This window comes from Molothrus aeneus, chromosome 24 (assembly GCF_037042795.1).
Source record: "Molothrus aeneus isolate 106 chromosome 24, BPBGC_Maene_1.0, whole genome shotgun sequence".
Lineage (NCBI taxonomy): Eukaryota > Metazoa > Chordata > Aves > Passeriformes > Icteridae > Molothrus > Molothrus aeneus.
Window position 1 is genome coordinate 4,167,882 of NC_089669.1, and position 17,018 is coordinate 4,184,899.

General features: G+C 46.0%; 1 protein-coding gene across 1 annotated transcript in view; it reads right to left on the reverse strand.

The window, feature by feature from the left end:
• Nucleotides 1-11,322: 11,322 nt before the first annotated feature.
• TRIM33 (tripartite motif containing 33) overlaps nucleotides 11,323-17,018 on the reverse strand; it is a 47,581-nt gene continuing 41,885 nt past the window's right edge. The window contains exons 19-20 of the mRNA XM_066565423.1: nucleotides 16,551-16,601; nucleotides 11,323-16,468 (exon numbers count right to left, since the gene is read on the reverse strand). Coding sequence (XP_066421520.1) covers nucleotides 16,256-16,468; nucleotides 16,551-16,601 — 264 coding nt within the window. The 3' untranslated portion in view covers nucleotides 11,323-16,255. The remainder of the gene's footprint in view (nucleotides 16,469-16,550; nucleotides 16,602-17,018) is intronic.

The window sequence follows — 17,018 nt, forward strand, 5'->3', positions numbered from 1 at the left end:
CACTGGAGGGGATTTATTTCAGGGCTGGAGCAACCTGGGCTAGGGGGAGGTGTCCCTGCCCATGGCAGGGGCTGGAAGGGGATGAGCTCTGAGATCCCTTCCAACCCAAACCATTCCATGATTCCATGAATGTGCCACTAAGTTGGAATCCCAATATATTTGTCCAGCTGAGACAGCTGAACATGCTGTTCATTTAATCCACATTAGGATCTATTTGAAGCTGATATTTTTATTTCTTAATAATACCCAAGTCTGGAGAGGGAGCAGCAGCATTTATTCGTGCCAGCTCTATCTAATAGCACGGCATTGTTTACTTTCCCAGTTAATATAATAATTGGAAACAGCTCACAAAGGATCCAGAGCTTCTTGCCAGGAAAAATGACGTGGATCTGGATCCTTTGGCAACGGCGCCGAGTCATCTGTGGATAAACACAACATTTGGGATTGCTGTGCCCCTCCACACACTGCTCCAGGGTGGTGGAGGGGTGTGAACAGAGAGAAACCCAAAATCTTCACCTCATTCCTGCCTGCACAGAGGAGGAGAGCACCTTGTCCTATGGAGACAGCGAGGGAGATTTAGTTGAAGTCCAATACAATTAGTTTAAAAAACAATTACTTTGTGCTAAGTATCAAATCTGTTGCACAGAGCAAGAGCAGAAATATAAAGGAAATATAAAGGAAATATAAAGGTTCCCTCCTTGTGTGTTCCTGGCTGTTCATTCCCTGTGGAAATTTAGGGGTTGGGAAGAGTTATTTGATTATAGACACTCCTTGAATATCCAGGAAGGAGGGGAGAAAGGGAGGGAAAGAGGAAGAAAAAGAGGAAGAGAAAAAGGGAGGGAGGGAGGGAGGGAGGGAGGGAGGAAGGAAGGGAGGAAGGAAGGAAGGAAGGAAGGAAGGAAGGAAGGAAGGAAGGAAGGAAGGAAGGAAGGAAGGAAGGAAGGAAGGAAGGAAGGAAGGAAGGAAGGAAGGAAGGAAGGAAGGAAGGAAGGAAGGAAGGAAGGAAGGAAGGAAGGAAGGAAGGAAGGAAGGAAGGAAGGAAGGAAGGAAGGAAGGAAGGAAGGAAGGAAGGAAGGAAGGAAGGAAGGAAGGAAGGAAGGAAGGAAGGAAGGAAGGAAGGAAGGAAGGAAGGAAGGAAGGAAGGAAGGAAGGAAGGAAGGAAGGAAGGAAGGAAGGAAGGAAGGAAGGAAGGAAGGAAGGAAGGAAGGAAGGAAGGAAGGAAGGAAGGAAGGAAGGATCATGTTGAATTTGTAGCCTAAAATGAAAATCCCTGGACTGCAGCACGAGCACTCTCTGAGATGAGGAGTTTAAAGATAAATAACACATTTCCCTCCTGGGCACAGCCTGGGAGGAAACTGCTCAGCCCAAAGGCCACAGTGGCAGGGGGTGGCAGTCCCTGCTGCCAGCTCCTGTCCTGCAGTGCCAGAGAGGCATTCTGTGCAGGGCTGGCTTCATTGGATTCAGGGCAAGGAAATGTGGCTCTGTGTCCTGAAAAGCTCTGATTCCAAGAGGCATCTTGGAATATGCTGTGTTGCACACAAAGCTGGAGCCAGGGCCTGGGGGATTTGGAGCTGTGTGTATCCAGGCAGGAAGAGTTCCAGAGGCAGGACTACCACCAAAAGCTCTTTCCTGGTGGTGAGGCTTCTGAAATACATTTTATTGACCTGGAATCTTTGCATATCCTCAAGGTTAAGAGTCAGAGCCTGACTTGGCAGGGCTGGAAGCTCTAAAAAGCCATTTCTGCTCCAGCAGCATCAGATGGCTGATGGTATCAGCTGAGCTGGGCTCAGGAGGCAGAGGATGGGCCGTGCTCAAAGCCATTGTCCAGAGAGCTCAGGGAGCTCTGACCTTCCACAGCTGCCTTTAACAGCCTCAATAAAATGAATGAAGTGAAAGCCTGGCCTGGCTGAAGTACCAGGGACGCAGGGAAGGGCTGGAGCTGTGCCAGGACAAGTTTAGGTTGGATTTTGGGAAAGGTTCTTGCTCCAGAGGGTGCTGGCACTGCCCAGGCTCCCCCAGGAATGGGCACGGCCCTGAGGCTGCCAGAGCTCCAGGAAGGTTTGAACAGCGCTGCCAGGGATGCCCAGGGTGGGATTTTGGGGTGTCTGTGCAGGGCAGGAGCTGGGCTGGATGGTCCTGGTGGATCCTTCCAGCTCAGGGTGCTCCATGGTTCCATGACTTGGCAGCCTGGTGCCACCCAGGGCTTTCAGCCTTTGTCAGCCTGGCAAGCTGGGCTGATTTAGGACATAAATTTCAGGAAGATTATGGCAGCAAATCTCTGGAATGAGCATTAGGCCGGGATTAGACCCATTTCAGTTCCTCTCCCTGACTAAAACAGTTAATTCTACCTCCCCAGGTCAGAGTGGCTGCTGTTGGTCCAGGGCTGACAGAAGGTTCAAGCTGGCCTTTGCCTAAATGTTAATGATCAATATTAACACATCCTTTCTCTGAGAGCAGATGAAAAACTGCTGCTTTTAGGGTCTCATTTCAGCCTTCTGTGCCATGGACACCTCTATCAGTATCACTGCATAATTTATTTTTAAAAGACTGCACTTTCTTTGAAGGCCAATAAAGTGCTGGTGTCAGAACCCAGAAGAGAGATTAAAATTTGTCCTTGGTTATAAAGTGCTAAAGATTCCTGGGAAGCCTTTGCTCTCACATCCTGCTCAGCCATTGCAGCTCAGGGGAGCAGGAGGAGCCCTCTGACATTTAATTCCTGCAGGCTCCAGGTGGCATCCAGGGTTTCCAGAGCAAGACAAGGCTTTGGCCATTGATCCCCAGCTCCAGCAGCCATGAAATGAGGGATTTTTAGGTTTGAAACATCCCCAGTCCACACAGCATATGGCTTTATCTCAGCATCATTTCCAGCAGGAAAGAAGAGGGCATTGGATAAAAGGCCCTGGATAAATTCCATGTGTCTGCACAGTCAGAGATTGAACACATCCATCTGCAGCCACCTTCCAGTAACACCTGGCAGGGAGGGCAGGAGGTCCCAAGCCCCACATTCCTTGGAATTAACCCAGGCTTTAAACCATGAGTGTTTTCATGGAAACCAAAAAGCAAAGCAGGATATCCTTAATCTCAACCCTCTGGAAGAACCACTCTAAGTTGCTGTCTGTAATGAGAAATAAGGAGTTATAAGGGGTTTTTTTCTCCCCAGTGTGCTAACAAAGTATTTGCTGTATTCTGGTTATTTTTATCTCTCCCAGTGGAAATACAAGTAATAAAAATAGCAGTATTTTATAACAGGGAAAACAAAACCTATGGTGCACAATTGTGCCTCGGAGAGAAAACGCTGTAATGTTTTTATTTCAGGAGAATATTAACATGTGAAAAGAAACCTGAGAGCTCCTTGATTAACCTGCTCCAGCAGCCTCCAGAGAGGAGCATGGATGTGCAGGAGCTGCTTTTCCTGGGCTGCTGCTTCCCACCAACACTTTCAAGGAGCCAAGTGTCTGACCAGGTCTCCTTACCCTTGTCTCTCCTGCTCTCCCAGGCACCTTCCAGCCCTTGGGAGTGTGGTGTGGGTCACAGCCATTCCCAGCTCATCCCACCCAACCATCCCAAACCTCTTTCACAGACCCAGAGCCAGCAATCCCAGTGTTTTTTCCTGGTTAGAGGCGTGTGGACGTGTGTGGAGGAGCTGTTTACACATCCAGCTCACCCTCAGAGCCTCCTCTGCAGGGAGCTCCCCAGGGAGCCCAGAGCAGCATTTGCAATACTCCTATTAATAAAAAGAAAAAAGAGAAAGCCGTTGTCAATCACTTCACTACTTAATAATCTCCTTCCACGGGTGACAACAGACAGAATCCTAAATGACAGATGTGCTGGCAATCATGTCCCCAAGGACCCTGGTGGAGAAATAATCGGGTTCAGCTGAGCCATGCAGCACGTGGGCCTTTCCCAGCTTTGGTTCCTGCTGCATCTGCTTTCCCAGAGCTCCATACCCCTCAAAAGAGGGGCACCAGTCTGGAATAAGGCTGTCCTTGCCAGCTGCCCATGGGCAGAGCAGGAGAGCCCACAGCAGTGGGATGGTTTGGGAGGAAAGGGCCCTTAAAGCTCACCCAGTACCCCCCCTGCCATGGCAGGGACACCTTCCTCTACCCCAGGCTGCTCCAAGCCCTGTCCGGCCTGGCCTGGGGCACTCCCAGAAGAAAATTTACAGAGTGCCTTCCCAAACACAAAGGTTCTCACCCTGGAGAAAGGCTGGGATGGTGGGCAAGGGGATGGTATGGGAGAATTCTCTGTGGGGTGTTGGCTGCTCCTGCCAGCATCAGATCCCAGGGCCAAAAGAGTTCACTGGGAATTTTTTTTAAGTGTCTTTTCTTACTGATAACATTATTTCCCAAGGCTCTAAATGACAAGAGAAAAGGGCACCCTGCTGTTAGCTTTGGCAGAGAGTTGTGTGCTGAGTTCATCTGCTGTCTGACAGTCACACATCCTCCCAGCATTGCCTCAGAGCCCAGCACCAGGGCAGGGCTGCAATGGGATGGACTCTAAGGTCCCTTCAACCCACACCACTCTGTGATTCTGTGGCTCTGAGAACTCAGAAGCAAACAGGAAAGAACACTGTAGAGTCAAAAGAAAGAAGTAACTCATCAGGGAACTGAGGATACAGGTCTTGATTTGGATGAAGCTCTGCCATCTTACAAATATGGCCCAAATAAATCACATTTCAGCCATGATTCTGCAGCCAGAAATCCTTCCTGTGAAGCCACTTGCTGTGCCCATCACCCAGGAAAGGCAAGAAGGAGAGAGATCCTTGGAACCACAGGGCAGGACAGAGTCTCCAGACCCACCAGCATAACTGAATTACTTTCCACAGAATTTAGTTTTCAACAGCCAGCAGCAAATAAGGTGGCCTGGCACACTGATGTTCTGCTCAGCCACTAGAAGGACCCTGGGTCTGTATCTGCAGGAGAATTAGGCTGATTATAATTGGGCAGGAGATTAAACTGGTTTGACATGTCCACAGTCACCCCTGAACCAGCAGCATCAGATCTCCTGCTGGGAAAGGGAACTGGGAAGTGGAGGAGTTAACAAAGAGCAGGCTGAGGTTTTTCTGGACACCTAACTGGGAAAGAGAACTCTCAGACAGCACAGCAGAGGATTGAACGCTGACTACACACTCTGATTAATCAGGTTTTCCAGAGGGCAGGAGAGCATGGCACAAGGCTGGAAAAGCCAGGAACATCCTTCAACTTCATCAGCAGACACAAAGGAACACACCCACAGGAACCCACAGCCCCATCAGCTCTGGCAGTGAGTAAGGAAGTGAGTAAGGCAGGAGGAGCCAAAAAGTCTCAGTTCCCTGCCATTCCCTGGGCCACACTGGGGGATCTCTGGGGTAACCCCACAGGTACCCTCAGGAGGGTCCCGTGAGGGGGGCAAATGGAGCAGGGCCGAGCCCTTCACTCCAAGTGAATCTCTGTTCCAAAGCTCTTTCCCGGTCATTTCCTGGGCCACACTGGGGGATCCTGGGGTCACCCCACGGGTTCCCTCAGAGCCCTGTGAGGGGGGCAGATGGAGCAGAGCCCAGCCCTTCACTCTGAATCTCCCTTCCCAAAGCTCCTTCCCGGCCATTCCCTAGGCCACACTGGGGGATCTCTGGGGGTTACCACCTCAGCAGGACCCTGTGAGGGGGCAGATGGAGCAGAGCCCAGCCCTTCACTCTGAGTCTCCCTTTCCAAAGCTCCTTCCTGGCCATTTCCTGGGCCACACTGGGGGGATCTCTCGGTCACCCCACAGGTGCCCTCAGCAGGGCCCTCCCCACCTGCAGAACCCAAAGCCGAGAGTTTCTGCCCCAGATCGGCTCCTGCTCCCCCGGATCCCGGCGTGCAGAGCGCTGTGCTCACAGCACCATCTGCTGCCGCCATCCGGGCAGCAGATTTTAAGGAATGAGCAGTTAATTTGGGGATTCTTGGCAGGATGGTGCCTGAATTACACACCGTGGTCCCTGCCTTCACAGTTATCCAGAGCTCTCCGTGTTTCCCACCCCATCTCTGAAATAGCAGCGCCTTCCCTGAGCTCCTGAGCTGACCCAGCCCCAGGCTGGCTCCAAATCTGACTCCAAATCTCTGATTTAGGAAGCAGAATTCACTCTGAGCCTGGGCCCTGCTGGTTGCAACATCTCCTTCCTCTGGAAACATTTAGTGCAAATAGAGAAGATGAAGAATTTACATTTAGGATTGCCTGGAGACACAAACTCAGAGAGGAAACGACTTAGTTTGGAATTTTGCACCTCGTTCTGCAGTCAGCAGCAAACCCCGGTCAGATCCAGGGCACAGACCGTGTTGCTGTGCCTGGTGGCAGCTGCAGAACTGCACCAAACACAGCTCCAAAAGAAAAATCCAGATGAGTTTGGGTTCCAGGCACTTTCAGAGCTCTCTTTTCCCTGTCAGGAAGGTGATCTGAAACAGATGCACACTACAATGCAGATCCCATTGTCCACAGCACAGCCCAAAGGTGTATCCTAGCCCCATATTCCCACAGTGGTGTAAATCTTCAAAAGATGTCATTTCCAAACACTTCTGAGCAATTCTTCCACTGCCAAAGGCTTTTGGTTTTGTCTCTGATATACAAGATAAAAAAATTAAAGGTACTCTGAGCCAGGCAGCTGCTGGACAGGTTTAGTTGGGGTGGCTCATCCTGCCCAGCCCCAGAGGTTGTGTCTGAGGGAGGGCAGGCGCTGAGCTGCACAAACAGCAGCAAGTTCTGTCCCTGGGCAGTGCTGGGGGTGCAAAAAGGGCCAGTCAGCAGATCACAGAATCCCAAAATAATTTGGTTTTTAAGAAACCTTAAAGCTCATCCCATTCCTGCTGTGGGCAGGGACACCTTCCACTATCCCAGGCTGCTCCAAGCCCTTTCTAGCCTGGCCTTGGACACTCCCAGGGATGGAAAATGAACATCAGAGCCAGGATGAAGCAGCAGATACAGCCCAGCACCCCCTGCCTGCTCCTTGGTGAGGCGTCCCCCAGCACCCCCAGCCACTGTGACCCAGCCTTGTGCCATCTGAGATTCTGTGCTAAATATGCTCATCTGATGTGTCAATGAGAGGAGCAGGAGTTTATATCCCTGGTTTTAAACCCTGCTAATTTAGCAGACATTATCCAGGTTCCTAAGCATTAACCCAGGTGGAGATGAGCCAGCACTGTGCTGCAGCCCATGGGAGGCAGTGGAAGGTAATTTGGCCAAGAGCTGTTTGCTCAACCTTAAATGCTTTGTTCTGCTCCATCTGCTCCACCAACACTGAGCAAAGGACACAGGAACAGTCAGGAGAGCAGTTCAGCCCCTGTGAGTCTGTTTAGGCACTGGAGTGATCCAGAGCTCACATGGGGAGGGAGATTAATCAGGGGAAGGAAGGCTAGTGCTCTGGAGGAGATCCAGACTCATCATCTCAGCCCTCAGACAGCAGTAACTCCAAAATCATCTGTGTCTACAGAGATATCCACACCCTGAAAGTGTCCAAGGCCAGGTTGGACGGGGCTTGAAGCAAGATGGGACAGTGGAAGGTGTCCCTGCAATGGCAGGGGTGGCACTGGATGAGTTTAAAGCCTTTTCCAACCCAAACCATTCTGGGATTCTGTAACAGATGTGAATTCTACAATAGCAGCAAGAGGTTGAACAGTTTAGCAGCCGTTTCTAATCCTTGGTAGGATTTTGGGATGGGATTTTTCACCCCGGGTTGAAATGAAAATTGGTGACTGTGTGATGGGGTGAACAACTCAGTGTCACTGGAGCAAGCCAGGAGAATTAATTAAAGCCAGGAGAATTAAACCCAGGGCATTAAGAGAAAGAAAATCCAAGCAAGCCTGACTGGAGTCAAACAGAGGAGCTGCAAATGCCAGATGCCAGCCCAGCCACAAAGGCCAACTGCAGCCACCCAAAGAGCTGGAGCAGATGGGCTGGCAGGGCTGCAGCAGATGGGCTGGTGGAGCTGGGAGTGCCCTGGACACAGCCAGGCAGCACCTGGCAAAGAGAAACAAACCCCCTCCCGAGACCTTGATGCCTCAGGTTTAGCTTTTATATTTTCAGATTCTGTGCTGCTTTAGTGTGTGGGTCTGGGCTTCACATTAGGGGATGGTGAGCTCTCTGCACAGAGTAGGGAGACAAAACAGTTCCTGCTCTAGCTGGGGACCAAGGACAAATGATCCAAATTTCAGGCCCAAGAGCACAAACAATGTGGATTGAAGAGAGAAAAACAAACAGGATGGGACTTCATGGGCTGGAGATGTAATCGGACAATGAACTGCAAGATGCAAATGGAGCAGAACTTATAAAAGTGAGAGACCTGGTCAAGCATTTTGTGACCATTTGGGTTCACCTTGGGTGTAGCCCTGGCTGGGCTCTTGTGCTGCCCAAGGTGGATGCATTGAGGAGATCCTTTTAATAAATCCCTGCTTTATTCTTTAGCTCTGTCTGGTCTAACCCAGCCCTCAGAAGGCATCAGGATCCTCATGGCTGCTCTGGCAGCTCCAGGGAGGCTGAGCAGGGCACTCCCACCCTGGTGCCCATGCAGAGCCAGCACCAGCTGTGCTGCCAGGGTTTGGGCTGAAGGTGCCACGGTTCAGGTGCAAACCACCTGTGTAAGTTTTGCCTGAGCCCTGGGTCTGCAAAGAGACAGGAGCAGTTGTTGGTTGGTGTAAAGGTGTTTGTTGCATGAATACATCAGCCTCAAAGGCGAGGAGTTCAGATTATTAAATCTGGGCTAAAAAACCCTAAAAGTTTTCTGCCATAAAGTCCTGATGTTCTGAGCAGAAGTAGCAGAAGCTACTACCACCTTTTTTTTATTTTTTACCCCAATACAGGGGGATTTTATTCATAAATCATCCATTCAGCTAAAAACATGATTCTACAACATTCTTCCTACTGCTCTCTGAGCTTAATTCCAATGTGAGAAAGCAGTGTCAGTTCTTACCCAAAATCTACACAAATAGTTCTGTCTGTTCATTCAAATGGTTCTATCTGTTCATTCAAATGGTTCTATCTGTTCTATCTAGAAATGCAAGCAATGTTCTGCTATGTTTTTGTTATGTCTGGAGCTAAGTTAATTTTGTATAACATTACTGAACTTTTGGGCTTTTACTGGCTACCACAGTCCCTTAAGGCACTTAAGATATATTTCTACTTACTTAAAACTAAAACTTACACTTCTACTTCATGTCTGTGTGGCTTGATATATTTCAGTTTCTCTAAAGGTTCCATTTCATTCCTTTCTCTGGGCACTTTGCATTCTCATTTCAAATCGCCTTTTCCTTCTTTGGATTAATTTAAAACTCAGAAGGTTTTTATTTGATGCATTCCAACAGAGCTGTTCCCCTGGGCAGGGAGCAGAGCCCAGCAGGTGCAGCAGAGAGTGCAGGTGTGCTTTGTTTCAGCAGGAACAGAAGCTCCAGTGAAGCTCACAGAACCTTTTCCTAGAACACAGCTCTCATCAAGGAGCCTCTGTGACACTCAGCCACCTCAGGCACTCCAAGAATAAACACAGAGAGAGAGAAAAATTGGAGTTGGTTATGAGCCTGAAGGGAGCTACTGGTACATAACAGACCTGCCTGGATCAGAGCCTTCAGCTGGGTTTGGAAGTTCTGACACACCCCCAGGCTGGGAGGCATTCCAGGGTACCAGAGCTCTCCCTCACTGGCTGCAGAAAAATTATTCCAAGGGAACTTTAGCTGAGGTGTGTGAAAAGTGACCAGATAATATTGGCTTTCACATTTATGTATTGGATTTTACTTGTTGTTAGTGATTATAAATATTTAGAAATAGTACCAGTTAAAAATAATTAATATAATATAATATAATATAATATAATATAATATAATATAATATAATATAATATAATATAATATAATATAATATAATATAATATAATATAATATAATATAATATAATATAATATAATATAATAATATAACATAATATAATATAATATAATATAATATGCACTGTGTTGCCCATAGAAATAGTTGTGTAATGGATATAATATCTATGTATTGCTTATGGAAATAATAGTGTGATGAAGGTATTGTATGATAGACCTTAGCAAAATATAAGATTTTTTTTAAAAAAGGCTTTTGTGTAACTAAAAGCAGTGTAAGGCCATTCACTGACCAACATGTCCAAGTGATAACTGACACAAAGCAGAGCACTGGAGGACAATTAGGGAATACCAAGTTAAATTTAAGGACAATTTGAGATACCATGTTCAAATGAAGGAGGACACACTGAAATCTTATCAGAGGATGTGAAACAGCAGGATGGAGAGACAAGAAATAAAATAGATTGCACACCCAGGACATCATGCAGTGCAAAGAAGTCAAACAAAGGAGTTCCCAAAACTTCAGAAAATTCACAAGAATGTTTGAATAATGCATGTAACACATGGATCTGCATGTGATGTTATAAAGATAACAGTCTGCATGTACCTCTGTGTTCTTTGGCTGTTGGAAATTGATTTGTAGAAAAGTTTTGAAACTTGTTTCTAGCTCCATTTCTCTCTCAATAAAGTCTTTCTCATTCCGTGGCATTTCTAAGCCAGCATTTCTTATCTCAGTGTTTGCATACAGATGCACACTGTGTGAGCCTTCTGTCAGGTTTAGAGAATTTTCTACAAATCCATTTCCCCCTCTCTCTTGAACAGAAAAAACTTCTTTGATGGTTCAAAAGACTAAAAATAGAATAAAAAAATTTAAACACCTCTCAGTTGGGGTCTGAAAAGGATATAATTCAACACTGGATTTTTGTCTCTTATTTTATCCATTATTAAACTTCACAACAATTCTTTATCCTGTTTTTCACAGGTGCAAACTCAGTCCCCTTCCTCCTGGCAGGAGCTGCAATCATTCCTGGCTCCTGGCAGAGCAGTCCCTGCTCCAGCTGCTGAGCTGAGCCCAGCTGAGCTGAGCTGAGCCTGAGACCTACAAATCTCAGTTCTAGCTCTGGTTCTGAGCAGGGAGTCAGGACACGGCTCCAGCAGCAACATCCACACAAAAATTGGGATTTTACAGCACTGAGGAGCAGCTCAAGGCACATCCACCAGCTCCAGGGGAGGGAACACAGCAGAATTCCAGGTGTGCAGCTTTTCACTGCATGCAAAAGGTCCAGAGACCTCCCAGCCCTTGTTGTCTCATGCCCAGGTGTAGATAAATGTGACAAATCATTTTTTACAGCTTCAGCTGGGCTCACCTGGGCTCCTGCAGCCCAAATTTCACCCTATTTCAACACTGCAGGTGTTGTCAGCCCAAATTTCACCCTATTTCAACACTGCAGGTGTTGTGCCACGTGTGGATCTGTATCTGATGATGTGCAAGAAAGAAACTCGAATTGAAAGAATGATTTTTCTAATTTAATAGAAATAACCAACCAAAAGGGGTTCCAAACAATGCTTTAAACTGAGCTAATACAACTTCTACAGCACATTCCAGAGCACTTAACAAGAAATATTTACAGGCAGCTAAAGTATTAAATAACCAGGGAAAGAAAAATTTGATTTTAATTACACACCAGCAAAAAAACACAGGAACAGAACAATTTGAAACAATAACTCTTTTTGTTTTAAAAAAAAAGTTAAATAGGATGATTCAGATAATACAATAGCACAGAAACAGCACTTGGGTTTTTTTGAAGAATCATATTAAAAGATGAGGCAAGTTTATCATGTGCAAAATGAGCCAGCTCCAGTACTGGAAGCAGGAAATAATTGAAGAATCAAAGAATGCCATGATTTAACCCTTCCAGGAGAATGTTTACATGTAAAACAAGCTTTGCACTGCACAAATCTGTATAGGATTATTTACATGTGTCCTGGTGTTCTGAGCCTAAAAATCTCCCAGTGCAGATGAGCACAGGGGAGCTCACTCCAGACTGAATCCTGCCAAAGTCCAGCTTACAAAATATTCCAGTACCTCTCTTTGTAGAAATCCCATCAATTCTAAAGCCAGCAGCCTCCAGCTGTGATTTCACCCAACAGAAAAGGCCCAAACTGCATTTCATGCATCTCACAGTCCACTTATAATAAAGGTTCCCAAAGGAACTGCAATTTTGGAAAGCTGTTTCAATCCTGATGCATCAGAAAGCACAGAAAAAAGGATCCCCATAAGCCAGGTGGAAGTAGATGGAAGAGTTACTGCACACACACTTTGAGAAGACAAAATAAATCACCATACCCAAAGATACAATCCATATGTGCCATCTGTGTAAACTGTGGCATTTACATTTTTATTTTAAAAAAGTACCTCCATTATTTGCTCAAACAGCTACTTCTTAAAAAAATATGGAACTCTCCCCAACTTTTTAAAATAAAATGCCACACTCTATATTGTCAGGAACTGCTGCAGACTTTGTTTTTAAAAGCTAGGCTTTGTAATTTGCATACAAACTTCCCTATAAAATCGTTATCCTAAGGAAAGGATTCCTGTCATGCTGACAGGCAAATGACAAAGCAGTTTTATTGCTTTTTTCTGAGGAAGAGAGTGAGAAAAACAAGGAAAAGCCAACTGGGAAAAGCCAATTCCCAGTACACCACACAAACAGATTCAAAATACTGTTGCAATAACCTAAACTTTTCCAGGTCAGCCAAAACCAGGTGATAAACCAGAAATCTGGGCTCATTTTAGGGACTTTTCCAGTCACTTGGAATGTTTGATCCAGCATGAAGAGTGTCACAGTGAAGTGTCACAGTGACATCCCCCCTTGAGGAACAACCTCTCCACCCTGAGCTGAGCATTTCTGTTTGCAGCAGGTGGGGAAATCCCCTTCTTTTGAATAACAGCTCTGCCTTATTGTGCTTTGGGCCACTTCATTCCAGGGCACAGCAAAATAACACCCTGAGCCCATTTAGCTGTTGAATTCCCTCTCAGCACCAGGAATCCATGGCAGGACAGCTGCTCACACTGGGCCCTTTGCACTCTCATTTCAAATTGCCTTTTCCTTCTTTGGATTAATTTAAAACTTGAGTGACAACAAAAATTCTCAGCCAAAATGAAGACATAAATTTTTGGGAGTATTTGAAATGAGAGCAGAGTTGCACCAGAGTTGCCAGATTCCTCTTGCCACCCCAATTTTACAGATTTCCTGATGCAATCTGTGCCCTGATTCCCCAGGTAAAGCCACTGCCACATTGCACACCCAGCAGCTGGCACGGAGAAGATGACCAGAGAATTCATGGGGCTCATTAATACAAACCCAGTAATGAGTTACACCAAAAATTGTTTCCACTGAGCAAACCCTTCCCAGCTCTGTGATGAACACCCAGACTACAGGATCAGGGAAGGGATTAGCAGAGTTTATCTACCCTTTCAAACAGAACTTGGCTGCTTTCAAAACAATCACTGAATTGCTGCTTTGGGAGTTGAAAAATGAAGGGGAAGAAGGAGAGAATGTTTTGTTTCCTTGTTTGAAGGAAACACTTGAGATTTCTTGCACACATTCAAAATTCCACATAATCCTACTGAGCACTGGGGATGGGTGGGAGGAGCAGTTCTGGAGGCTCACTGGGGTCTGTGCAGGGGAAGAGCTCAGGCTCAGCAAGGTCCAGCTCAGCTGCACTCCTGGTGTGCAGAAGATGCTGAGCACGAGCTGGCCAAGTTCTCCACCTGCAGTGAAGTGTTGGAGAGGCCCCCTCAAAGGAAAGGCTGTCCCAAAACTCTGGGAACTGCTCTGGGCTCTGGGTGGGGAGCAGAGGGTCCTGGTCCTGCAGCAGCTGGGGGACACGAGCTTCTCTGGGGGGTTTGGGGTGAGTCCTTCCCACTGTGCTCCACCTGGGATCTCCTGGGCTCCATCTGGGATCCCCCTGTGCTATGCTGGGATGCCCTGAGCTCTGGGATCCCCTTGAGCTCTGCTGGGATCCCCTGACTCCATCTGGGATCCCCTGAGCTCTGCTGGGATCCCCTGACTCCACCTGGGATCCCCTGAGCTCTGCTGGGATCCCCTGACTCCACCTGGGATCCCCTGAGCTCTGCTGGGATCCCCTGACTCCACCTGGGATCCCCTGAGCTCTGCTGGGATCCCCTGACTCCATCTGGGATCCCCCATCCCCATCCCACGTTCTGGCTCAGGGTCTCTGCGGGATCCAATCCCCAGCTGCTGCCCAGGGAAGAGCTCAAAAGGTGAGGCCTGAAGGTACCAAAGTGCCACAAAAACAGGAGGCCCGAGTGAAGAGAGTTCACAGAATCTTATTTTCATGATAATTTTAATAATATTCCTTTTGCAAAATGAAGCTGAGAAACTAGAAATGCATAAATAGGCAATACACAGAGCCATGAAATGATCCCTTGTCACTACCAGTGTCCTATTCACACATCAGCTTTTCCACAGGCAAAGTTGTTGCTCTTTGTCAATTGAATATGTTGAAGTGGAATTCCTTTTCCTTTCACATACAAACTGGTAAAAAATAAACTTAAAACAGCACTGTTCATGTCTAAGAAATTAAAAAAAAACAACCAGTTTGAGTTTGAAGTGTAACATTTCAGTGAAGAAGTGAGCTGGAAGTTAAAAACATCTTCAGTCCCCTCATTTATTGCAAGAGGGAGAATCCCAAGGTACACAGACCTGGTTCTTATAAAAGAAACCAAATCTGCAGTGATTTGCATAAGAACTGCTGAGAGCATTTCTCAATTTGATATTGTGCTAAATTATTTCTCTTTACCATGATGGTAAAGCATGGGCAATGTCACAGGAATTGCTGTGCTGAGCACACCAAACCCCAGGGATCTCCCACAGAATTGCTGGATCCACACAAACCATGGCAAACTCAGAGTCTGCCCTCTTGAGCTCATTGCTTCCATGAATTCTTCAACTTCCTTTAACAAGATCAATATGAAGGCAGAAATTGTATTTATTTCTAGTACTGACTTGTGTCAGTAAAGAAAACAACTTCTGGAGCTGTAACTCCTTGTGATTCCATGATTTCTAACCAGGAATGCTGGGATGGAGGCAGTGCAAGGGAAGGCACTGCAGAGGTGCCCCAGGGGTTACTGAGGAATTGGGAAATTGTTCTGTTCTCACTCTTTGACCAAAAACCACTCAAGGCCAAACCCTGTGCAAGTGCTTTGTTCAATGGATGGACAGGCAACCCAAACTCAGACTGATTCCAATCTTCCTGCACATTTCCCTCACAAGCTGCTTCTGAAGAAAGTTCTGAGAAGTACTCTAAGAAAAATAAGACAGAACCTCAAAATGAATGCAATGTTAGAAATAGCATATATTACAAATCTTTTCTTGATAGGAACAATCAATAAGAATACATATTAGCTTAAAAACAGTTCAGCAAATGTTGCTGACCTGCAAGAAATCTCAATTCACTATTTACAAATAAGACAAAGTGAATACAGGAAATTTTACACATTTGGTAGTTAATAGGTTATTGTTTGCCGAGTGGTCTATTAGAAACTGATATTTAGGAAGACTGGAAAAACACCCCAACCAGTTATTACCTCTTCAGTCTATATTTTAAGTACAGAAAAGTAGAGAATGAACACTGGAGAGAACATTCTGCCTCGTCAGGGGGTCAGGGACAGATGACAACGCTGAGACTTCTGCCATGGATGCCATTAAAATGTTCTGGGCACAGGAGTTAAATAAATACACCTTGTCCTACTGAAAGGGGTTGGAGCCACCAGCTTAGCCTTTCATCTGCCTCCCATTCCTGCACTCGCCCATTCAGAACAGTTTAATGATTTTTCTTTCTTCTTCCTTTTGCTATACATGAAATGGAGTAAAGAAAGCAAAATGTCAACAGTTGGATGGACACAGGAGATCAGTTATTCACAGTCCTGCTTCAATGAGATGATCAAAGCAACGACCAACACACACTTGAGTGGACACAGAGGGGATTTCAGGAGCTCTGCTCACAGTTTACACTGCAGTGGAATGCAAGACACAGTCACTGAGTGGGTCCAGTCCTGCAGGTCGTGTCACTACAGTCTTATCTGTACATGGAACATCTCCTATCAAATCTGCTTCTCTTCAACATTCCTCCACCTCTGTCTGTGGGACCAGTGGGAGTGTGTCCCCTCCATCAGGAAAAGAAAGAATATAGCAAGTAATCAAGGAAAAAAAAAATACAAACCACCAAAAATTTACAATACAGGTTTTTTCCCCTTTTGATGCGAATGTTTTTCTGTACAAGTGTTTTTTGTTATCTAATACTGTTTAAAAAGCTATCAGCTTCTGCAAGATGGCCACTGTAGGCATGATAATATTCCAGGAACACTTAAATAACAGTTTTTACAATAAATTTTAGGTCCATATCATTAGATTACTTTATATGCACTGGTCTCTCATCTGATTTTAGGCGTTTTCTACGTGGTTGTATAAAATCTTCATCGGAGTCCTCAGTTATTTCACCATCATCCTCTTCCTGCTCAAATTCAGGCAAAGGCTGGAAGGTCCTGTCTGAGTAGATCTCTGTAAGTTTATCTTCAAAGTACAATGCAACTGCCTTCCCTGCCTGTGCTACTTCTGAATCAGCCTGTGGATGAAAGAAGACAGGAATATTCACCTGTTGGAAATGCACATCCCTTCACCAAGTGTGCATGGTCTGAAACGCTTACCTTCAAATTAATCTCTTGTGTTTCTGCATAAACTTGAACAACTTTCATCATCTAAAAAGGATACCAGAGTCAAAAAAAATGAAATTATAATCCTTTCTAAAGTTACGAGATTGCACAGGATTGGATGACTAAAGTCAGCCATAACAACAACACAGTTTGTTATGGTTTGTTAGCTTTAGTTCCCAAACTTAGGCAGCAGGTTTAAAACAGTCTTAGGAGGTAAATAAACCTTCAACAGAACACACAACTTTTGTACAAGTGGCTCCCAGCCATTTTCTACTCATGACTGCTTTCCTCACAATAATAAACTGGAGTTGCCTGGACATGACTGTGGGGAATTCTCCTTTGGAGAGAGGAGCTCCAGGAGATTTCCTGGGGATTGCCCCACTTGGATTTCTGCTTTGGAAAGCATTTGGCACCTGACATGATGCTGCTGTGAGAGGTCAGAGTGACTCAACTTTTGCCATG